Source organism: Rhinoderma darwinii, chromosome 4 (genome assembly GCF_050947455.1).
Source record: "Rhinoderma darwinii isolate aRhiDar2 chromosome 4, aRhiDar2.hap1, whole genome shotgun sequence".
In the NCBI taxonomy this organism is placed as follows: domain Eukaryota; kingdom Metazoa; phylum Chordata; class Amphibia; order Anura; family Rhinodermatidae; genus Rhinoderma; species Rhinoderma darwinii.
The window spans coordinates 216961940-216987902 of record NC_134690.1 but is presented as its reverse complement, the minus strand read 5'-3'; the positions used below and the strand labels follow the sequence as shown (position 1 = coordinate 216987902).

General features: G+C 40.6%; 1 protein-coding gene across 1 annotated transcript in view; it reads left to right on the top strand.

The window, feature by feature from the left end:
- MMS22L (MMS22 like, DNA repair protein) overlaps nt 1-25963 on the top strand; it is a 147899-nt gene that overhangs the window by 102447 nt on the left and 19489 nt on the right. The window contains exons 14-20 of the mRNA XM_075862188.1: nt 7688-7869; nt 8006-8156; nt 9764-9900; nt 18518-18660; nt 20041-20200; nt 23768-23937; nt 25647-25852. Of these exons, the coding sequence (XP_075718303.1) occupies nt 7688-7869; nt 8006-8156; nt 9764-9900; nt 18518-18660; nt 20041-20200; nt 23768-23937; nt 25647-25852 (1149 nt within the window). The remainder of the gene's footprint in view (nt 1-7687; nt 7870-8005; nt 8157-9763; nt 9901-18517; nt 18661-20040; nt 20201-23767; nt 23938-25646; nt 25853-25963) is intronic.

The window sequence follows — 25963 nt, the reverse complement described above, 5'->3', positions numbered from 1 at the left end:
CTGCCACCACACAGTATAATGCCATATAGCTGGCCTCACACATAATGCCCCTATAGTTGCCCTCCACATAGTATAATGCCCCTCATAGTTGCCACCACACAGTAGAATGCCCCCATAACTATCCTCCACACAGTATAATTCCCCCTATATCTGTCCTCCACACAGTATAATGCCCCCATAACTGTCCTCCACACAGTATAATGCCCCCATAATTGTCTTCCACACAGAATAATGCCCCCCATAATTGCCCTCCACACAGTACAATGCCCCCATAACTGCCCTCCACACAGAATAATGCCCCCCATAATTGCCCTCCACACAGTACAATGCCCCCTATAACTGCCCTCCACATAGTATATTTCCCCTATAACGGTCTTCCACGCAGTATAATGCCCCTATAGCTACCCTCACACTGTAACGTTCCCACGCTGTATAATGCCCCCACAGCTTCCCCCAATAGTGCCTGATCAAATAATATACATACTCTCCTAACCCCGTTCCAATGATGAGTGGAGGCGATCCCTCTGGTCTTTGCGGCACGGCGTAGACCGGCACGATGACAGCTGTTTTTTTTTTTTTGTTTTTTTTTTTACCAGAGTGCTGGATACACCATTTTTTTTGTCCTCTTCCATTGCCTTGTAAACCTGCCGTCGACTCAGGTATTGCAGGTGCTCGAAAATACTCCAAAAGGAATCCTAAGACGTGGAGTCCACTAACGCAGTGGAAACGCGGTGAGCGAACCTTTGTAATTACCATTTCTATTTTTCCATGATTACATCACTGCCTCGCATCCAGCGATACATCGTGAATGGTAGAGCAGGGACCTTACGGCTTCCTGCTCTAGCATTGGATTCAACTGTACCTGCGTCCTGAAGATGCAGATACTTTTTTTTCCGGTTCAAACTTTAATTGATAAAACCGAAATTCGCAAAATGACGTCTATTAATTGCGCTGAATTTCGATTAATTACCCAGCCCTAATTTAGGCTCCATTCACACTCATTTTGTCACTAATTTGGGTCAGTATTTTGCATCAGTATTTGTAAGTCAAAACCAGGAGTGGGCCCAAAACATAGAAGAGGTGCAATTCTTTCCATATTTATAGTTTTGTTTTTTGAACCCGGCTAAAAGGTAACCTAAGAATACTGCCACGATTTTATTGACCAATGTTGTATAGTGAAAACAGACAACTATTAAAGTTCCTATTTTACACATGACCATAGTGAATCAAAATTTATGTATGTTCTTTGTTGTATAACTGTATACTTCTACTAAAAGTAGAGGTGGATCAGAGGATTCCTATTTGGTTCTAGATGTCATAGAAAAATGGGCAAAAAAAACATTTATAGTACGTGTGTTTAATGTATAGCCTTATAGTCAAGTGAATAAAAACTGGTGGTTTCACAGTAAATTGTCGTCTTGTTTTAAAAAGTATTCTGATTCAGGCCTAACAACTCCTGGAGAAACTAAATGGGCCTTTTTCAGACTTTAGTAGATTTTACTTGCAACTTAATGTATTTGTAGTGTGTCAAAATAGAGTAATGAATTCAGAAATCCATTGATTGTGCCAGCTTTGAGAAGATTATGTGTAGACAGGCTTCAAGGGGGTGCATTTGTGGTATGCCTGTCGCATAGCTGCAGCAGCATCCACAGTGGTTCTGCTTTGATCCCACAGAATGAAAGGACTGGAGGATCAGCTCAGGTCTAAATGAGATTACAGCTGGTTTGGCTTCTTATCTGGTCTAATGCCAACCAGTGTGGCTTTGCACCTCCTAAGGGGTTTACAACAGAGATGGTTTATCAAGTATCATCAATTTACTCTGCACAAGCAGTCTAATTCTTCACAGTCTGAGAGTGTTGTAGGTTTGACTAGAAGCCAAAGCAAAGGCTGTTCTGCAGCCAGGGTTTCTAGGGGCATATTGCATTCACACAGACTTAAAACATATAAAAGTCACTGCCTTATTATAACGCAATCTGTGATGTCTCTAAAACCTATTGTAGCGAGTTGGACTGTCGTGCATATCATGTAACTCCTTCAGTGTATACAGAGAGGTGGTAAAACTGCTTTCCAGCCTGAACATAAAACATATGCCCATCCCTTCTTCAATCTCCAAGCCGTAAATTTCAGCTATTAAAGAGGCTCTGTCACCACATTATAAGTGCCCTATCTCCTACATAATCTGATCGGCGCTGGAATGTAGATAACAGCAGTGGTTTTTATTTTGAAAAACAATCATTTTTGAGCAATTTTAGATTTAGTTTCTTAATGCCCAACTGGGTGTGTTTTTACTTTTGACCAAGTGGGTGTTGTAAAGAAGTGTATGAGGCTGACCAATCAGTGACCAATCAGCCTCATACACTTCTCATTGTTCCAGCCCAGCATGATCCACAGCACAGTGAGATTGTGCAGTGAAAGAAGCTGGGCTGGAACAATGAGAAGTGTAGGACACTGATTGGTCACTGATTGGTCAGCCTCATACACTTCTTTACAACACCCACTTGGTCAAAAGTAAAAACACACCCAGTTGGGCATTAAGAAACTAAATCTAAAATTGCTCATAACTTGCTCAAAAATGATTGTTTTTCAAAATAAAAACCACTGCTGTTATCTACATTCCAGCGCCGATCAGATTATGTAGGAGATAGGGCACTTATAATCTGGTGACAGAGACTCTTTAAATGTATTTCCTTAGTTGGGGTCTAAGGTGCAGAGGAAAATCTAGCCATAGACCGATCTCACCAGATCCCTCCAATTTTTGACAATTTTATTTTTTTTGACAGTGGAAGCAGGAAGCGCCCCACCGAAAGCGCGAAACTGCTCATTATTGAGATAACGGCTTCAGCTCTTATCTAGTTTTCCCGTCTTTACTCATGAGCTTTCCTGGCGTGCACGCTAAACGTAAGCAAACAATGTGACGTGAACAGTGCCTTAGGCATTGCTGGCATTAGGTAACCAATAAGTAATAATCAACCAAAATATTGATGAGTAGGAGTGTGCTTGGTATACAGTGAAATGCACATCAAGTCTATATAAAAACTTTTTGTGGACTGTAAGGGTATGTTCACACAGCCGTTTTTCAGGCCGAAAAATCGGAAGCAGAACGCCTACAAACATCTGCCCATTGATTTCAAATGGCATTCTGTTCCGATTGGCTGCGTAAAAAAACGGCCGCGAAAAATAAGTGCAGGTCACTCCTTGGGACGTTTTTCATTGACTCTATAGAAAAAAATCGAGTGGCTTAAACGTCTGAAAATCAGGAGCTGTTTTCCCTTGAAAACAGCTCCGTATTTTCAGAAGTTTTTTGCGAAGCGTGTGAACATACCCTAATACACAAACCTCACAGAGATAAAAAAAAAATATCACTATTGCATGGTGGGGTGGGGGGGGTGGGGGCGACGACACACCTTTTGTCCAGTAATTGTGTGTGGTGTTCCTTTCCTATCTACACTTGTGTTTTTTATATATATATATATATATATATATATATAAACTGCGAAGTAGACCTGCTTTATGAACTGGGACCCAGAGATAGATGTTGCTTTTTCCTCTTAGTTAGGCTTCGTTCACATTTACGTCAGGGCTCCGTTCCGTCGGAACGGAACCCTGACTGTCACAAACTGAAGCCAAAGGTTTCAGTTTCCATCACCATTGATAGCGGACTATGGTATTCATCCCGTCAAAACGACGAAACTCTTGCACAACTGAGACAAACTGAAACCATTGGCACCAGATCTGTCACCATTGAAATCAATGGTGATGGAAACGGAAACCTTTGGTTTGTTTGCATCAGTCAGGGCTCCACTCCGTCGGAACGGAGCCCTGACGCAGATGTGGTGATAACCTTATTTATTATTTTACATATACTGTATACACAAGGGCGCAATAAGACTTTTCACTAACCCCTTAATGACCAGGCCTGAAAAGACCTTAAAGAGGCTCTGTCACCAGATTGTGCAACCCCTATCTGCTATTGCAGCAGATAGGCGCTGCAATGTAGATTACAGTAACGTTTTTATTTTTAAAAAACGAGCATTTTTGGCCAAGTTATGACCATTTTCGTATTTATGCAAATGAGGCTTGCAAAAGTACAACTGGGCGTGTTGAAAAGTAAAAGTACAACTGGGCGTGTATTATGTGCGTACATCGGGGCGTGTTTACTACTTTTACTAGCTGGGCGTTGTGTATAGAAGTGTCATCCACTTCTCTTCACAACGCCCAGCTTCTGGCAGTGCAGCACTGTGACGTCACTCACAGGTCCTGCATCGTGTCGGCACCAGAGGCTACACTTGATTCTGCAGCAGCATCAGCATTTGCAGGTAAGTAGCTACATCGACTTACCTGCAAACGCCGATGCTGCTGCAGAATCATCTGTAGCCTCTGGTGCCGACACGATGCAGGACCTGTGAGTGACGTCACAGTGCTGCACTGCCAGAAGCTGGGCGTTGTGAAGAGAAGTGGATGACACTTCTATACACAACGCCCAGCTAGTAATAGTAGTAAACACGCCCCGATGTACGCACATAATACACGCCCAGTTGTACTTTTACTTTTCAACACGCCCACTTGTACTTTTGCAAGCCTCATTTGCATAAATACGAAAATGGTCATAACTTGGCCAAAAATGCTCGTTTTTTAAAAATAAAAACGTTACTGTAATCTACATTGCAGCGCCGATCTGCTGCAATAGCAGATAGGGGCTGCAAAATCTGGTGACAGAGCCTCTTTAATGACCAGCTACATTTTTCAGTTTTTAACTCATTTCTTCAGCCATAACTTTTTTTTATTTTTTCATTGACGTGGCTGTATGAGGCCTTGTTTTATACGGGAGAAATTGTATTATTTTGTTTGTAGTTTGCAATATTTTTTTTTGCGGCGTGAATATAGGAAAAAGCAATTCTCACCATAGTTTTTCTTTCTTTTTTTATCCTATTCACGTTTCATGCTAAATAACCTGCTTTATTAATTGTTCCGTTTATTACTGTCGTTTAGATACCTAATGTGTATAGGGTTTTTTTTTTAAAATCTCATTAAAGGATAGTGAGCCCTAACAGCAGGCATACTGAACAGACAGCCCTGGGGTCCTTTCTAGGTCCCCTTGGCTAGCTGCAGAGTGATTCACATCACCGGGTTTCTGGTAACGCAATCAAAGAGGATAGTTCCGTTTTGATCATTCTGCGGCCATGGGCCGCGGCAATCAAAGGGTTAAAAAGCTGGGGTCCGAATGTTTTCCGACCCCAGCTGTATTTAGCAGGCTGCTCTTAGATCTGGAGCTGTAAACTACAGCTCCTGCTTAGAGGATGAGCGCTCATCAGCCTCTTCTACAGCGATGCCAAAAGACGTCACTGTAGACTAAGCACCTGCACCGCCTGACGTCAAAAGACGGTGGGCGGTCGTTACGGAGTTAAAATTTGAAATGCTGAGGCTGAATGCTATTAATGACTCGTACCATTCGGCGATCTGCTAGATTTTGAAGCTCCGACTTGATTGCTGTTTATAGAATTTAATAAAGGAAATGTAGTTATTTTAATGTACACGCAGACTTGGGTTGACCAGAAGATAAATGGAAACGGCAATGATGGTGCGTTCCTGGAGATTGTTTTTAATAAGCGTGTTATTTAGTTCATCAGCCTACCGCAGTAATGCTCTGAATCTGGCTCTGCCAGACAAATTTGTTAATGCTTTTCCCCCCCCCCCCCCCCCCTTTTCAGGGAACATTGATTCCCTGCAGACATATCTCTATTAAACCTCTAGAAAGTCACAACTTCCAAATTAGATTAAGTAGCGAGCACGGTACTAGAGGAATCAAAGAAAATTGAGTGTGTTATTGAATTCATGCCACATTGTCTGCAGAAGGAAGATGCTTTGTATGGCTGCAACGTTTGTCCTTACTATACTAACAAAGATGTGGACGCAGTCATGTAATATCATTTAATAAAACGCATTCGAAGATCTACTGCTGGTCCTGCTGAAGGGAATGCAGATATCTGCAATGTTTTTTTTTCTTCATTGGAATACAGAAAGGCGACATTTTATCCTTGGGAATTTAAAGGTTTTCTGTCTTGTTTTTAGGACGTTTAGGCGGTCTTATTAGGTTACTGCTCCATTACATTTTATTTTTTCTGTGCAATTTAATAAACGGCAGCTACAAAATATGCTGTAAAATTCTTTTAAGTCTTAAAGGGACTTGAATAGGTCTCAGATTATTAAATATTTAAAATGATTGAGCAGTCATAGGAGAGTATGTAAATGTTCCCATAAAGAACACCGTTCACACTAGAGATTGTGTCCTAAACGTTTTGGTTTATGAGGGGTCACAACTGATGAAAACTGAATGTACTATGGCAGTTCAGCCCTTCAGTGACCAGCCTACTTTTGGTCTTCACGACGGAGCAATTTTTCAGTTATTTTTGCAGGGTTTTTTTTGTAACTTTTCAGGGGGGTTAGGGAAAAAAATAGATATTTTACCATATTTTTGGCGTCTGAAATCTACGCCGTTTACAGTGATATATATAACATAACTTTATTCTGCAGGTCGTTACGATTACAGCAATAACAAATGTACGGCATATCTTTTTTTTTGTGTTACTACGTTTGTACGATAAACGTTGTTTTTTCTTTTTAAAAAACCTATGTATTTGTGTTGCTATATTCTGCGAGCCAGAACTTTTTTTTTTTCCCCCGCCAATGTTTGAGAGCTTTTTTTTTGCGGGACGGTCTTGTCCTTTTTATTGGTACCGTTTTGGCATACATACGTCTTTTTGATCACACTTCCATTGTATTTTTTTTGTAAGGCATGAACAGAAAGCAGCAATTTATTGGTTTTTTTTTAAACGTCATTTTTACACCGTACGGGTTAAATTAAGTAATAGTTTTATAGCTCGGGTCATTACGGACTCTGCAACACCAAGTATGTGTAGCTTATTTAGTGGGGTCTTTATTGTTTTTTTTCATAACAAATAATATTGTATGGGAACGCTATTTTATGTATGTAATATTCAAGAAATCAGCCGCACAACCAGGTCCGTTTTCAGCAGCAGGTAAGGCCAACTCCCCAATCATGGGTGGTGTACGCAGCAGAGCAAAATCCCCGGTCCAAGGGAAGCAAACATATACAAATTGAGGCCTCATTCACACGACCGTATCCGCAACTACTGACCGTAAAGACTGTTCCGTATTGCTTTATAGTCATCTGCTGAATGGTATCCACAAATACAGTCCGTAGTGTATCCGTATTGCATCTGCGTATACAGATCCGCCAAAAAAAAAGAGACCTGGTTAATGGGAAATCCCCTTTGTGTCGCTTAGCACCTCCGTAGCCATCCGCAATTTTGCCTTCCCCCATAGACTTCTATGGAGGTGTACGTGCCGCAAATTTGGGCCAAGAACGGACATGCTCCATAATTCCCGGCACAGTTCTGCGGCACGGACGCTCATCCGCAGCGATACGCAAAGGTGTCCGGGTTCAATGGAAGTGAATGGGTCAGTTTTTGTGGTCCGCAAAAGCTGAGGTTTTTACGGTCGTGTGCATGGGCCCATGCAAATACGGATAGCCATCCGCAAATACAGAACTTTTGCTTATTGCAGATATTTATTTTATCCATGTGAATTTAACATTTTAATACATACGTGAAACTCGCTATTAATTGTATGTGATTCTGTAGAAATAACTCTTTATGTTCTTTCTTAGGAACATCCACAGCCATGCAGTCCAAGGACATAGGAATGCAGGCATTCATGCGCTGCCTGTGTCAGTGGAAAAGGAGCGCCATCTAGCAGTTGCTGGTGCTCTCTGGAGAAATTTCTTCCCTTTTTTGAAAAGTTTGAGACTTTCACAAACCCCTCCATCCCAGTTAGCTGACACAGCAGCAGGTCTGTCACTTTGTCTACTTTTGCTTACTTTTTCCCTTGCTTGTTATAATATTGTAAAGGTCTAGAAATGTTTATACTTGCACACGATTTCATTTGTTTATGCTATATGTGCCATAATCTACTTTTTGCTTGGCAGGTTACACGCTTCTGGCTATGGATATGGCCAACACTGCTCCACCTGACCTGCAGCCCCGGCCTTTTGTATCAATGATGCAACTTTTTGGCTGGGATGACATGGTCACACCACAGTTGGTATCCCGTTATCTGAGCCATTTAATCCCGAACAGGTGAGCCGTTATTCTTGTCAAAAATAGATCTACAGTATACACTAATTTGTTTTAGAACTATTTTGCAAGTAAACAACACATGCTTTAGCAAAACACAAGAGCTTTGTAGTAATCCCAGGCGAATCTACACCAAGGTATACTTATTTGACTATATACATACTCGCTGTTTAGTTTCTTAAGAGTGGGTATTTACATGACTTGCTCTTGTTGCATTTCTTTTGCTGTGAAACTGCCGCAAAACAGAGGGTTAATTTAAAAGTGTCTATTTTCTGCAGTCATTACAAATTGCAGCAACAGAAAAGTGTACAGAAAAACAAAAAGCGGAAACACTGGATTTTCCATAATGGATTTCATTGCGGAAAATTCGCAGAGTGGATGAGATTTAAACAAATCTCATCCACGCGCAGCGGAAAAAATCATCGGAGAAACCGTTCATAAATCGACAAGCGGTGCGTTTTTTTAAATCCGCAGCTTATCAAACTATGCTGCGGACTAGCTGCTCTTCTGTTGCAGGTTTTCGCCTATGAATTCAATGGGGAGGTAAAGCCTGCAACAAATACCAAATGTTGCCATTTTTGTGGCGGAAAAGCTGCGATTGCGGCGCAAAAATCGCACATCAGGGAAAAAAAATAACCTGTTTTGGATTTGAAATTTATTTGAAGAAAAAAGTCTGGTTTAACCCTAGCCATTGTTATAGAGATGCATTCCTCTGTTCTCCCTGCTGGGGTGACGTTTCTTGTCATGTGACTGCTGCAGCCAATCACAGGCTGCAGCGTCATCCCAGAAGGCCAGACTGCACCAAGAACAGAGGGAGGAGTCGATTTTTTTTTTTTGTTTTTTTTTTTCCCCCCAGTAGTGTTTCTGCAGCGGAGAGTCTGCCTGATTTTCAGCCAGAATTCCCTGTGGGTTCCAGGACAAATACGCTATGTACTTTTATCCAGTGTATCCACCCTGTGTGAACATAGCCTACGAGAGAAGAGCCAATAAACAAGGCGCTGCATCTTTTAATACGGACGGCCAAAAAAGGTCATACATCTGTAGCGAGATAGCTTTATGCTAGGGATTTTTTCCCTCTTCATTATTCACTTTACAAGGCTGTGTGTTATTATCTGAACTTGGATGGTGAAAAAGTTTTCTATCCGTTAGCTATTTTTTAGCATCCGTTGCATTCTCTTTTGCAATCAGTTTCTTACCATTTTTTTTCCCCATGGTGCCACTCTTCACCGTTACAGACAGCACATGGTTGGACATAACACAGTTACAGAGAGGGGAGAGCTCCACACTGTAAAATAAAAATGTGTGAAATATACGGGCACATACCCGTAATAGATTTAAGCGCTAGTATAATTTTATGCTATTGTATACCATCACTTCCTAATCGGTGGGGTCAAACTGCCAAGACCTCAACTGGCCCCGAGGTAGAATGGGCTGCAGCACTAGCTACAGCGCCATTCACTTGACGTTAAAACCTTTCCACAGTGTCATGCTATGTAATTTTTGTGTACTTCCTGAGTTATGCATTCCATTTAACAAAATGCCTTTTTTTTTTTTTTTTTTTTTTTTATATATTGTAAGTAATGAATTCAGTAAATCTATTTATTTCCCAGCAAATTCACAGAAGCCCTCAGTGGTATTGGATATTCTTCTTATCAGGCCTTGTCAATTAGAGCTTGGATTAGATGTGTTTTGCAGATGTATATAGATCTGCCAGTGGGTGCTACAAATAAAACCGGAACTGAACCAAGTAAGTTGTTTTTTTTTTCTTTCAGCCAAAAGAGCAGACATTATATGGGTTTTATATACAGTGCCCACCAAAAGTTCCGGACCACCCTCATAACTTTTGAACGGCTTGTGGTAGAGGGTTGAAATTTGGTGGGATTTAATAGGGTCATAAAATCTTCCAGTTAACGCAAAAAAAAAAACATGCCCACCCCCTTGGGGGTGGGTGGGGGCAGCAAGATCTTAAATGGCACGGGGGGTCGAGTCGGTGCTCATTTGAAAGATCTTTTCAATACAAAAACGATGCTGCAAACTATTTTGAGAGGGTTTTTTTTTTGCTGAGATATTTAACGTTAAGGTTATTATCTTTATTATCGGCTACCGCCAGTGTTCGCATTACCCAAAATGTACCACGCGGGTAAAATCCTAAATGGGTGGGTGTGTGTGTGTGTGTGTGTGTGTGAGAGCTTGGGACTTTAGATTATGTATTCTTGCAATCGGCCTCAGCGATACAAAATGGACCTTGTCTACGATTGTAACATGATTTCATGTGTACACATTTCGGTAGTCGCTTGTTGTGCTCCACTCGAGACAGATATTAAAAAACAATGCAAGAACTGCGGTTTCCTGTACATCCTGCCTTAAAAAAAAATGTGATTAAAAAGTGATCAAAAAGTCGCATGTACTCCAATGGTACCAATAAAAACTACAAGTCGTCCCACAAAAAAAAACCCTCCTACAAAAAAAACCCTCCTACAACTGCATCGGCGGAAAAATAAAGTTATTGCTCTTCAAATATGGAGACACAAAAATAAATACGTGTTTTCACTGTGTAAAACTAATAAAACATAAGAAAACTATATAAATTTGGTATCTTAACAAACCGCTGAATAAAGTTATTGTGTTATTTATACCACTCGGTAAACGGTGTAAGTTTAGGATGCAAAAAAGTGGTAAAATTGCTGGGGGGGGTTTTCTATTCCCTCCCTCAAGGTAATAAGTTATATGTACCCCAAAATGGTGCTATTAAAAATACAACTTGTCCCGCAAAAATAAAAAAGTTATAGCTCTTTGAATAAGACTATTGAAAAACGTAAAAAATAGCTTAGTCATTAAGGCCTAAAATAGGCTGGTCACTGAGGGGTTAATCATTGAATTTTTGTGTTTCATTCAGTCCCTTTGTCACAGGTGTATAAAATCCAGCACCTAGCCATGCAGTCTGCCTGTACAAACACTTGTGAAAGAATGTGTAGTTGCAAAGATCTCCCTGATTTCCAACGTGGTACTGTAATAGGATGCCACCGTTGCAAAAAGTCAGTTTGTGAAATTTCTTCCCTGCTAGATATTCCACCATCAACTGTGAGTGGTATTGCAAAGTGAAAGCATTAAAGGGGTTGTCCACCTTCTGACAACTGATGACCTGTCCACCGGATAGATTATCAGTATGTCATCGGTGCGGACACTTGAACCCCGAACCAATAAGCTGCTCCGGTGGCCTGCGGACACCGGATGTTGTGGCACATAGTGCTATGTACGGAGCCTGGAAGCAGTCTCTAGAAGCGGCCGCTGTTCTGTGGCCGGAGCCATCTGCTTCCGGCATGTACGCCCGGTGCACCAGACCAGCTGATCTGTGCTGGGCCCGGGTGTTGGACACCCACAGATCATGTAGATTATCTATCCGGTGGTCATCAGTTGTCCGAAGCTGGAAAACCCCTTTAACATCCCCCACATGTCTGCCTTAGATTGGCATCGTTTTTTGAACATCCTTTTATTTTTCTAGGACGTTACAGGCTTAGAACATAAACAGCAATTTCTCACATTTTCAAGAAAATTTCAAAAGGTTATTTTTACAGGGGCCAGTTCAGTTGTGAAGTGGCTTTGAGGGCCTTATATATTAGAATCCCCCAATAAATCAGCCCATTTTAAAAACTTCACCCCTCAAAGTATTCAAAAAAGCATTTAGTGTTCTTATGGACTGAAGCACAGGCCTAAGAAGCAAAGGAGCACCTAGTTGATTTTGGGCCTCCTTTTTAGGTTATGTTCACAAGGCCTATTTTCAGAAGTTTTTAGGGCCGTCAATACGGGGGCTGAACGCCTCCTAACATCTGCCGATTGATTTTAATGTGAAAACTGGCGTTTCATTACTCACGGGGCGTTTTTTTTAATGCGCGGTTTATAAAAACTGCGTGTAAAAAAACGCCCCGTAATGTTGAAGTGCGTGTCACGTCTTGAGCTGTTTTGGAGCCGGTTTTCATTGACTCAATAGAAAAACCGCTACAAAAACGCCCATAAAATACACCGCAAAGAACGCAAGTTGCTTAAAAAACATCCAAAAATCAGGGGCTGTATTCGCTTGAAAGCCGCTCCGTATTCTATGTCCGTTTTTTTGTTTGCCGTGTGAACATAGCCTTATTAGAATATATTTTAGGCACAATGTCAGGTTTGAAGGGCTCTTGCAGTGCCAAAACAGTGGAAACCCCCCAGAAGTGACCCCATTTTGGAAACTATACCCCTCAAGGTATTCACTTAGGGGTGTTGTGAGAATGTTAACCCTGCAGGTGTTTTGCAGAAATTAGTGTGCACTTGATGTTGCGGAGTTTAAATGGAATTTTTTCCATAGATGTACCAGTATGTGGTGCCCAACTTCTGCCATCATAACAAGACAAGCTCTCTAATTATTATGCAGTGTTTCCCGGTTTTAGAATCACCCTACATGTGGCCCTAATCTTTTGCCTGGACATTTGACCAGGCTCAGGAGTGAAGGAGTACCATGCAAAGTTGAAGCCTAATTTGGCGATTTACAAAGTGTTGGTTCACAATTGAAGAGGCTCAGATGTGAAATAATAAAAGAAGCCCCTGAGAAGTGATCCCATTTTTGAAACTGCACCCCTCAAGGCATTTATTAAGGGGTGTAGTGAGCATTTTCACCCCACAGGTCTTTTCCATAAATGATTGCTCTGCGGATGGTGCAAAGTAAAAATGTAAATTTTTTACGCTGTGAAGCAATCCTTTCTGCACAGGCCGGTGTCGCACTGATAAATGTTCTTTCTTATCCCCCTTTTGGTCCACACTCTGCACCTTTGCAGTTTGGGGAATTTTGCTGAGAAGTGTTGTCCTGGTATAATACGGGCACCCTCGCTTCCAGCAGATATGTTTGGGCCCTCCCCTTCCTGGTTCCATAATTTTAGGGGCCTTGATAATTCGCCACTTGAAACAGAAGAAATTGTTCTCCTCAGCCCTGCACAGTTGCATATTTTTTATTTCCTGACTTATTGGAGCCTTAACTCATTTTATTTTTTCATAGACGTAGTGGCATGAGGGCTGTTTTTTGCAGGGCGAGCTGTAGTTATTATTGGTACCATTTTTGGGGTACATGCGGCTTTTTGATCACTTTTTATATCCTATTTTTTGGGAGGCAAGTTGACCAATAAACAGCAATTCTGGCATATTTTTTTAGGGTTTTTTTATGCAGCGTTCACCATGCGTTATAAATTAGTCACTTTTTTTTTTTATTCCAATTTTTGTAGGGCAAAGTGACCAAAGAACAGAAATTCTACCATTGTTTAATGTTTTTTTTTATTATTCCGCTCATCGTGTGGAATAAATAGCATAATATTTTATAGTTCAGGCCGTTATGGATGTGGAAATAACAAATATGTATGGTTTATTTATTTTTTTCAATAATAAAGGACTTGATAAGGCTATGTTCTCACTGAGTTTTTTGCAGGCGGAATTTCTGCCTCAAAAGTTTGAGGCAGATTTTCTTCTCCCTGCACGCCGATTTTCGCTGCGTTTTTTGCGACGTGAAATACGCTTTCTCTGCCTCCCATTGAAGTCAATGGGAGGTCAGAGGCGGAAACGGCCGAAGATATAGGGCATGTTGCTGCTTTCTCCCGCCCCCGCCTCCCATTGAAATCGGCGGGAGGCATTTTCGGGCCGTTTTTGACGAGTTTTTTGGCGCGGTTTCCACGTCAATAAAACTCAGTGTGAACATAGCCTAAGGGAAAAGGGGCGATTGTGTTTTTTTATTAACTTTTATTAAATGTTTTCCAACTTTTGTTAACATTTTTTTTCACTTTTTTTTTAACACTTTTCTTTAGGCTCACTAGGGGACATGAAGGTCCAACTGTCAGATTAGTTTTCTAATACATTGCACTACCTATGTAGTGCAATGTATTAGATCTGTCAGTCATTAACTGACAGCAAGCCGATTAGGCTTCGCCCACCGGGTGGGGCCTAATCGGCTTCCGTAATAGAGCAGGAGGCCATTGTTATGAGCTGGCGCCATCCTGTTGGCGGCTACGCAAGCCAGTTAGGCCCCGCCTCCGGGCAGGGCCTGAAAGGCTTCCGTACTAGGCATACCGGAAGGCTAGTGTTAGGCCTCTGGTTGCCTTTGCAGCCACTGGCACCCCGGTAATTTCATTGCTGGGGTGCCGATGAGCTGCCAACCCCTTAAATGCAGTGATCGCTTTTGACCGCTGCATTTAAGGGGTTAATGGTGTGGATCGGAGCAAACTTCGGTCCCCGCCATTACCCTGGGGTGTCAGCTGTAACATGCAGCTGACACCAGGGGATGATGACACTGACTCCGCTTCTGAGCCCGTGTCATCCATTTGTCGTATGGATATGGCAAAATGTGGGAAGCACTAACTTTCCATGACGTATCCATACGACCGATGTCGGGAAGGGGTTAACATGCACACAAAAACTGTGCGCCGGGAGCATCATGGCATGGGTTTGTATTGTCGAGCAGCTGCATGAAAATTTTACATCACTGGTTACAATGCCATGCGTCAGAGTGGTGTAAAGTACGCCGCCACCGGACTCTAGAGCAGTGGAAACGTGTTCTATGGAGTGACCGTTCGTGCTTCTCTATCTGGCAGTCTGATGGATGAGTCTGGGTTTGTCAATGCCAGGAGAATGGTACCAGCCTAACTGCAGTGTGCCAACTGTAATGTTTGGTCGGGAGTGATAATTATTTGGGGTTGTTTTTCAGGGGTTGCCCTAGGCCTCTTAGTTCCAGTGAAGGGAAATCTCAATGCTTCAGCATTACAAGACATTTTGAACAATTGTATGTATGCTTCCAACTTGTGTGAACAGCTTGGGGAAGGTTCTTTTGTGTTCCAGCAAAATTGTGCCCCAGTGCACAAAGCAAGGTCCATAAAGGCATGGTTTGGTGTGGAAGAACTTGACTGGCCCACACAGAGCCCTGACCTCAACCACATCAAACACCTTTGGGATGAACTAGAACGAACATTGTGAACCAGGCCTTCTCGTCCAACATCAGTGTCTGACCTCACAAATTCTCTTCTGGATGAATGAGCAAAATTCCCATAGACACACCCCAAAATCCTGCAGAAAGCCTTCCCAGAAGAGTGGAATCTGTTTTAGCTGCAAGGGGGGACAAACGTCGTAATAATGCCTATGGATTTAGAATGGGATGTCCATAAAGCTCCTGTAGGTGTCAATACTTTTGTCCATTGTGTTGTGTGTGTGTGTCTCCATCCATCAGCGGAAGCAGTACTTCAGAAGTCTAATCCAATAGAATAACTTTTATTCACCTAGTGTTCACGGAAGAAACGTTTCACCCTCAATGAGGCCATTTTCAAGCGGAGTGTCAGTAATTCCCGTACATTTATACAACGCATTGTGCAATTAATAATGGTCTCATTAATATACAAGCATATCAAAAAGTGTATCCAGTCCAGATAGTTACAAAATGTATTGAATCCGTACATCCATGCTAATGTCAAATGTGCTATCTTCCAAAAAAGTTTACAAAAACATATACTCTATAAATGTAATAAATATAATTAATTATAAACAGCTGGCACTCACCTCATAGACTGTATTGGATAATCCCAACGATTCAAACATATGCGATGGCAAACTTCCTCCGTTCCGGTGTCTAATAGGACCCACTGCACTTTGCCATGTCCTTGCTCCAATAGTAGCGTAGGACCCACTGATCACGTGATTGGCAATGTAAACAAACATAGCGTGGTTCACCCCATTGCGCAGGCACAGCTTCTCTCATAGATCAGAGCGCCATGATACATAGGGGATCGACACTTTGTTGCAACTGGCAGGATAAAGGCCCCATAGTGCGCATGCGCAAAGGTTGATTCCGATTGTGATCGCTTCATACTGGAAGAGGGCATGAAACAATAAAGATCTATAATGGCACCATGCCTGCATATCTGGGCAATTAAAATGTTAGATGTCTTTTTTTCAGATGGCCATGAATTAGGGCATATTACAAAGTATCAATTGTCAAAGGCCAAAGCTATATGGAGAACATTTGCAGTGAAGTATAAGTTGTGTGGAGTTGTTTGTTTACATTTACCTTGCCGGACACATGATCAGTGGGTCCTACACTACTATTGGAGCAAGCACTTGGGCGTGCGCAGTGGGTCCTATTGGACGCCGGAATGGAGGAAGGTTGCCATCGCGGATGTTTGAATTGTTGGAATTATGCAATAAAGTTTAGCAGTAAGTGCTATTTTTGTTTTAATGAGACCATTATTAACTGCACAATGCTTTGTTTAAATGTACGGGAATTACTGACATTCTTTGCTTAAAAACGCCCTCATTAGAGGGTGAAACGTTGCTTCAGTGAACACTGGGTGAATAAACGTTTTCTATTAGATTATACTTCTGGAGTGCTGCTTTATAAATTATAAAAACTATCAGTAGATCACATTTTGAAATACCCTAAGGGGACAAAATAAAAAATTGAGTTTAATAAAGTTTATTACAAAGAAGTTAAAAAAAATTCTATAAAATGTAATTTTATTTTCCATAGGTGGTAAAAAAAATATATATATTTTTTAATGCATATATGGTATCGCCGCACTCTTAACCACCCGTGTAATAAAGTTATCACTATAATTAAACTGCAGGGTGAAAGATTACATTTTTTTTATAAAGAAAAGTGCAAAAAGCTAAGGCAAAATTGCTCCCCCCCCCCCCCCCCCCCGTTTCCTCTCCTGCCGCAGCCATTCTTGAGATTTACATGAAATTTTTTTCATCCCCAAAGTCCATAACTTTAAAAAAAAAATAAAAAAATTAAGTCGATCTAGTCCAATGAGGACTTGGTTTTTGCAGGATAAGTTGTAGTTTTTCATGGCACCATTTATTGTACCATACAATGTAGTAGGAAATGGGAAGAAAATTATTTGTGGGGTAGAAAATAAAAACAAAAAAACGATTCCTCTATTCTTTTTTGAACTTCGTTATTACGACATTCACCGTGCAATTACAACAACATGTTAACTTTATTCTGTTAGTCAATACGATTACGGCGATACCAAATTTATATAGGTTTTTTTATTTATATATATATATATATATATATAACCACTTTTATAAGGGAAAAAAACAAACTAAAACATTTTCACCAAATTCTGAGAGCCATAACTTTTGTATTTTTACGTCCATTGAGCAGCATGGAGGCATATTTTAGTATATCTTCTTTCTGACAGGCTTCTATTCAGCCCAGAGGCAGGGCTTAATAGTAGCACAAAGATGGTTGGCCAGTGGGGGGGGCACGATGGGCTGTTAGAAGGGGTCACCTCCCTCTTTCTAACTATTTAAATGCCGTGGTCGCTATTGACCGCGGCATTTAATGGCTTACATGAGCAGGTTACTGTGAAGTGTTGGCTGTAACATACATCCGACACCCGCTTTCTATGGAGCGGGATCAGCCCGTGAGACCGCTCAATACTTCCCCCTACCCGGCTATGATATAAGTATTTGTCATAGGTTGGGAAGGGGCTAAAAATAACATTAAAAAAGTTGAATAACAATTTATATCTACCTGAAAAATGGTTTTAACACCACCTATAACAACCTGCAAAAAACTAGCCCTCATACTGCTACGTCAGTAAAAACATTACATGGCTCTCTAAATGCTGCAATGGAAAATTGAAAACATTTTGCCAAAATAAGTTTTGTTAAAAACATGGTTAAACGAACTTTATTAGGTAGCAATTGTTGCCAAATTCTAGTATGAACACAACTTGTTTTGCTTTTTTCTACCTCATCCGCCAGTTGAAACCTTTCAGTCGCTTGAATTTCCACATCTGAATCCTCAAAATTGATGTCAATTCACATGAATATGGGGCTTGTCTTTTTAAATAAGGAAGCGTGCCAATTAAAATTGTGACGTCTGTACAATGGATTCAAATACTTCTGCCTATAGATGTAAAGGGGCATGTGCTAATGGGCGTTTTGAGGACATATTGGTTGCAGCAAAGGAAAAGCTTCACATGCGATGACTAGCGTTTGTGTCAAGAACACTTACAAGGACCTCATGTGTAAAGTTAGTCCAACATAACATCTCGATTTTCCCATAGTTACCAGTCAGATCAGTGAAAGCTGTAATCTGATGGTTTTTATGCAGGATGGCCTAAAGTTTTGTTACTCTTATGTAGTAGGTAAATTATATTGCTTCATAAAGAAAGGGGGCACTGAACATATACATATTGTCAAAATGGGTTTTGGAAGCAAAATGTAAAATAAGGTATAGTCGTGAAACAGATAACGGATCATTTTCTCCAAAATCAAGTTATTGATATAATATAAACATACCGGTATTTATATGGTCAACATCAGTTGTACTTTTTTTTTTTTTTTACCAGGGTCAGTGCTGGCAGAGCAGCTTGTGGAACTCACCAGATTGGTGTTCAAGCTCCCAGAAGCAGAAAACATATTTATTAAAGCACAAATTGAGCAAAAAAGCTACATACAAGACCCAAAACAAGCACTGTTCCAGTTTATCAAGGTAATGCTGGATATTCGAAGTCCACACACATCCAAATAATTTGACGTTTTTACAAATGTTTTCCACCCAAAAACAAGTATATATCCGTAGACCAGAAGAAGGTACATTAGAGATTACAGGAAGTGGAGGAGATCACATTAGATGTTACTTTTGAATTAACTTCTCAGAAACGAACATCAGACTCTCATTTTGTCAGTATGTTATACGAGAAAGAAAATGACCATTTACCATCAGCTGCTGAGAAGCGAATTCAAAAGTCCATTTCGGCTGCAATTTCGCTTTTGTCACGTATACTGCAATGGCCTACACAATTGAATAGAGATACCCGTCGTTATTATTCTAAGTACAAATCGTTCTCATTAATAAGCTTTGCTTAAAGAGGCTCTGTCACCACATTATAAGTGCCCTATCTCCTACATAAGGAGATGGGCGCTGTAATGTAGGTGACAGTAATGCTTTTTATTTAAAAAAAACTATCTTTTTTCACAACGTTAGGAGCGATTTTGGTTTATGCTAATGAGCTTTCTTAATGCCCAAGTGGGCGTACTTTTACTTTCGACCAAGTGGGCATTGTACAGAGGAGTGCATGACGCTGACCAATCGGCATCATGCACTCCTCTCCATTCATTTACACTGCACTAGCGATATAGATATATCGCTATGTGCAGCCTCATACACAAGCCCTAACATTACTAGTGTCCTGATAATGAATACACATGACCATCCAGCCTGGACGTCGTGTACTCAGAATCCTGACACTTCTGACTCTCTTTTTTTGTGAAATTCCAGCAACGGATACGAAATCTCGCGAGATCTCGGAGCTAAACGAGATTTGGTTTCACTTGCCGGAATCTCACAAAAAAAGAGTCAGAAGTGTCAGGATTCTTAGTACACATGACGTCCAGGCTGGATTTCATGTGTATTCATTATCAGGACACTAGTAATGTTAGGGCTTGTGTATGAGGCTGCACATAGTGATATAACTATATCGCTAGTGCAGTGTAAATGAATGGAGAGTAGTGCATGATGCCGATTGGTCAGCGTCATGCACTCCTCTGTACAACGCCCACTTGGTCGAAAGTAAAAGTACGCCCACTTGGGCATTAAGAAAGCTCATTAGCATAAATCTAAAATCGCTTCTAACTTTCTGAAAAAAGATCGTTTTTTTAAATAAAAAGCATTACTGTCACCTACATTACAGCGCCGATCTCCTTATGTACGAGATAGGGCACTTATAATGTGGTGACAGAGTCTCTTTAATGCTCCATTTACTCATGTAAAATGGCTTCTCAACAAACCAAGAGTAAACAAAGTCCTATTGGAGGTGGAAGGATTGTGTGGAATTTGCCTTTGAAACCTTTTAACTTTTTTCTCTGTCAGGCGACAGGTACAATATATGGTGGTTTGCAAACTTTATCAGAAAAATCTGCCATGGTGGCAAAATGCCAAGAATACATTGGAGATGTAATAAAGTACATAAAGCCGTACTTGACTAAGAGGGGTCCTGTGGAAGGTCTACAGATTACTTACAGGACCATGGGTGAGTGCTGCTACCTGTAATCTAGCTTTTACCAAAATATCAAAAGCTAAACTAACTAAAGTCCTGCCTTAGCATATCCTACATAATAGACAGAAAAAGCACTTCTAGATCCTATTGCTGCATCCTGTAAAATATTGTACCGCAATTTTGGCTCTGCACTAAAACTTCCCCAAAGACTGTCTTGCCATACCAGAAACATTGAAATTAACCCCTTGGAGACAGACAATCTTTGTTATTTTTCCATTGTTGCATTTCAAGTGTCAGAACTTTTTTATTTTAATGGCACCATTTAATGTACTATATAATGTTATGAGAAAGTCAGGGATTCCTTCTATTGTTTTTTGGGTTTAGTTTTTACAGTGTTCACTGTGCGGTAAAAATGTCATGTTAACTTTATTCTGCAAGTCCATACTATCCCGGCTATACCAAATTTTTCTCTTATTTATATTTTTTTTTTTTAATTGCCAAAATGTTTTGTAAAAAATTGGAAAATTTATTTTTTTCTTCTTTTTTTTATTTTTTAGTCCCCCTAGGGGACTTGAACATGTGATCTATGGATTGCTCAAGCAAAACTTATGTATTGCAGTGTATTGCCTTTATCTGTGCTCCACTATTAAGTCTCTGGCAAGGCTTATTATTAGATTATAGAAGTCAGACCTGAAGGGGGAGGGGAGTGATCGGGGGACATAGGGAGCCCCCTCTCTCTGTCTAACTGCTCAGGTGGCATGGTCACTATTAACACCGGCAACTGAGGGGTTAACCAAGATCCCAGCTGTTTATCTCGGAACCCGGTTGCTGTAGGTGGATGTCAGCTGTTTTAGAAACCGCTTCTGCGTATGGTGCGGGCTCAGCTACTGGGCTCGCACCGTATTATGATGGCGTACATCTGACGTAATAGTACATCGTCTGTCTCCAAGGGGTCAACCCCTTAGATGCCTTGGTCAGTCTCGACTGCGGCATCTAAGGCCTTAGAAAGAGGGGATGGCTCCCTCCGACAGCCCATCACGCCCCCCCCCCAATGGTTGATGGGGGTTATCGCGGGGTGCCAATGGTTGTCATGGCTGTCCAGGTGCCTAATGGTAATTTCTTTTGTTTCCCAGTACATTATATGGTCTGCCTTCTGTCAGCCTCTACTAATCCCTGCCTTGCAGTTTTTTGGTTACCTTCGCTCTAAAAAATAAATAAAACAAAACCTGTAATTTAAAAGTGATGAAAAAGGTGTATGTACCAATAAAAACGAAAGCTTGTCCTGCAAAAAATAAGCTCTCACTCCGCTCAATCGAGGAAAAAAAGTTACGGCTGAAGCGAAACTATTTTTTTTTTTTTTTTTTTTTTTAACAAGTTCAAAAGTTGTAAAAACTATATACATTTTTGTTTCACTGTAATCGTATTGAGCCGCAGAATAAAGTTAAGTTGTCGTTTCCACTGCTCGATGAAAGTCGTAAAAACATTGGGGGAATCGGTTTTTTCCAATTCCACCCCACAAAGATTTTATTTTTTTCAGTTTCCCAGTACATTATATGGTACTTTGAATGGTGCCAATAGAAACTACAAATCCTCCCGTGAAAAATAAGCCCTCACACCAGTGCATTGACGGAAAATGAAAAAATTATGGCTCTTGGAAGGCGGCAAGCAAAAAAAATTGCTTAGTCCATAAACTTAGATAAAGGCAGTCAGAAGATGTGCCCAGTTTATCAAAGTGCTGTATGATAAATTTTGGTAATCTACGGTAGCTGGACTTGTTAGACACTTTTCCTTATACCACCTCTTGGTTGGCTTAGATTACATCTGTTTTTTCACCAACATTTTAAGTCACGCCCCCTTCTTGAGCGCAGTACAAAAAGTGTCTAAAACCGTTAAAACGTGTGCCAGAATTCTGGCCCATTTTGAACAGTAAATCTTGCCATAATGTGTCAACTTATACAGATCTACCTATGTCCCTATCAGAACACATGAGTGCCCTCCAATTGGCATGTCCCTTCTGCCTCCTATTGGGTGCAGTAAGACCTTTGAGATCGCAAAGCCCACACTGTGCAGCAATATCCGCATCCTTATACCGAGTGCTGGAAATTGTATTAGACTGGATTCACATGCAGTGTTTTTTTGTGGGTTTTTAGTTGGAGTTTTTCATGGTGATGGTTTTTTTTCCTTGGGTCAGAACTGCTGAGCCCAGATGTTACTGTAAAGTCTATAGTGATATACAGAAAATTCTACATACAAAGCTTTTTGTGACATTTTTTGGGGTCAGTGATTTTGTTTGGAGATTTCACAAAGGCTTTTCCATAGGACTTTATAAACCGCAAAAAAAATGTGCGCTACCAATGTTTCATGATGATAAAAAAAAAACCCGCAATGGCGTTCTTTTTTTTTTTTTTTTTAACTTAGGTGTTTTAAGAACGCAGAAAAATTTGTGTGTGTGAAGGCCTTAGAGTATGTTCACTCGGCATATATGCTGCAGATTTTCCATCTGGCGTTGCGGGCGTAAAATCTGCAGCATATTACAGTAGCCGCTAAGTGGACAACATTTCAACAAATCTCATCCACACGCTGCGTAAAAATTATGCACAGAAAACGTGCATAAATTTACCTGCAGTGTGTCAATTTATGCTGTGCATTTGTTGCGTAAAGCAGCGCTGGAAAAAAATAATAATTTATACTTGCTCCTCTGCTTAATTCGGCCTCCTAAGATGATGTTGCGGGCAATGTGACTGCTGCAGCCTGTGATTGGCTGCAGCGGTCACATGGGCTGAAACATCATCCCAGGAGGCCGGAATGGAGAAGTTCCGCCGCAAAGGTCGCAACACTTGACTTTCTGTTGCGGTCTTTGTATGGGGAAAACCCGCAACGAAAGCGCAGCATAAATTAACATGTTGCGGATTTAATTTCCACACCGCAGGTCAATTTATTAACGTTTTACACTGTGGTTTTTTTCTGCAGCAAGTGCGTGAGATTTTCTTAATCTCATTCACTTTGCTGCTACTGTAAATGCTGCGGAAATTCTGCAGCATTTATGCTACGTGGGAAACCGGCCTTAATGTGGTGCTGCTAAAGGAATACCTAGATCTTTCCAATTCCTATATGTGCAGAAATCCGTGGCGCTCAGTCTGGAACAGGAATTTCTCTAAACAAACAAGGCACGATCTTTCCTTCTTTCCTTTTTATTTTTAAACTCTGTAAAATGATCCTATTTTATCTCGTCTCTTGGCTATTTTTTTTTTATTTCGTTTTTTTTTGAGGGGATCGCACCATAAAAAAGTTCGGACAAGGAATTAAAAGTAGAAATGTGTTTGTTTGTTTTTTCCTTTTTCAATGAAGAAATGTGCGTATCAAGAATTAGGAGCTAATGCATCAAAAAAGCTAGAAAAGTTAGTGCTGTGAAAACCTAAAACAGCTGCCAGGCTTCATCCATTTGCTTGTTACTATCTCTACTTCTCTCCCCTGTGCCACACTTGCCCTCATACAAAGTATATTTCAATGACAAAATAAGTTTGTTATTGGCTCCTGAGGCCATGCCAATTGAGCCATTTGTATGCTGCTATTTTATCTGGTTTCTTGTCTACTTTCCAGGTTATCTTGTGCGGTACTGGGCATTGATTCTGGCCACTTCCAAAGCACAGCAGCTCCTCTTCCGCATCATTGATTACCTGCTTTTACCACATGCCTTATTCCAACAAGATAAGGATTTGCTGCCAGCCATGCTTTCTGCTATACGAGAGACCCTCCCCCTCTTTCTCCAGGTGTAGATCTGAAACACAATATTTCTCTGATTTTATATTTGATTTTCCTCCAAAAGCTGATGACCAGGAAAAAGCATAAAATGTTCCTGTCATGTTCAACAGGCTGGATTCTTTACCATTCACACTGTGTTTGCAGTCCACGTAGGTTGGGCACATGTCATTTTAGCGCCTGGCAGATATGCTGAATTTAGCCATAAGGCACCATTGTCCCAATGGATGCTAAGAGTGTCCTTCTGGCATCTGTCGGGCAAGTTTACCTTTGTATTACTGTATTTGACTATGCTATACCTAACTGAGGAATTTGGTTAAAAAAAAAAAGTATTCTGTGCCTGATATACTTTTTCTTTTTTTTGTATGCCTGTACAGTGACATGTCGGGAAATCCTCCTGAGGTAAACCACCATCATACACTGAAAACGCAGTAATGATAGACCCTAACCTGAAAAAAATACTTTCATAATGAATTATAGAGTAGTTTGTGATTTTGTCGAGTCCATCATTTGTTTAAAATAGATGGCAATAAGGAAATTTCCATCGTGACTTTTTTTTTATTTTTTTTAAATCCTATTATATTTGTATTAAAGGCCATCTCCATCTGAATGTCACAATATCCAGATATATACCGGGAATGTGGTGATAAAAACTCTGATCTAGCACTAGAAAATCTGTGTCACAGAATGCTTGTTTGGAAATGGCTGCTTGTTAATGGTAACTTGCTGGCACTCCCAGCTGAAGATGACATGAGCAGAAACGTAACCTGTCAGCATTATTAAATGACCAATTGCCTGCTTATTCCGAGGCTGCAGTAAAGAACCACCTCCACAATGTGCCTAATAGAACATTCCCCATGCTTTAACATTTTGTTTTTAGTTAGGAAGTATTTATTCCAAATGTCATAATACCTTTTTCTCCTAAATATCTACATGCGTATCTATGAATGGCTGTTGGCAGCTCTTTTTTTCTTTGAGGGTAAAACATGCTTTAAATTAGCCTTTTAACATTATTTTTTGTAAAGTTTCCTGGAATTTATCTATTTACACCCTTCCATACAGCACAAGCTACGTTTAGAAGGGGGATCACGGACTCGTATCGAGTAAACAAACACACACTTATTAAGCAGCCAGATGCTTTTAGTTTCAACAGCTAGTTGGGTGTCACCATAAAAATGTGTTTTCAGGGAAATATTTAATAGGCTACCTGTTTTACATTACATGACTATGACTCCACTCTTGTGACGCACTGCCTACCAGAACTTTGGCTCAGTCTTCACTAGCAATACAGGGATCTGTTCTTCTTTCTGGTTTCTGTTCACTAAAGAAGAAACAAGGGAGCATCCCCAAATGAGAGGATTGGGTATGTTTTCAATTACTCCTTTTTTGTGGGATGTGTTTTAGGTAACAAAAACTAAGAAAGGGGAATGTATCTCTGGTATATATTTGTCTCCTATTTGGTATATATTCTCACAAAGCCTGCACACACAGTCATTTGAGGTTGGGAAAGGAATATCTGGACAGCAAGTTTTTCTCTATGAATATAGGATAGAAGTGTTGCCGTCTTTAAAGCTTAACAATATTGTAGCTTTCATGCTCTGCATGTTAACCTACAAGTGCGTCTTTATCAAATGTCCCTCATTAAGATTTTCCAGTTGTAATTTGTGTTGCATTTTTATAAAATGATAGAATCCTAAAAAGTAAAAATTTTACATTATAGGGCCTATCCATCATATCTTGCCAGACCCAGGGCCAAGCTGCCTATGTAAAACAGCAGCTCAAAATGACTATTCAACAATATTTTGGAAGATTTCTGCCCAGTGCACCTTTTGTATCAGGAAGTCACCCTGTGCTGCTAGCTCTCTGTGATTCTGTTCAAAGCCCACATACAACCAACCTAAGAAGGACTGTAATGGAAGTCATACGGTAAGCACAAAGTTATATGTCAGCACTCTTTATCAGATACAGTAGGGGTTCTGAATCAATGTAAATACACCTGTCATCTGGCTTAATTGGCAAAAAAAAGTGACCGGCACA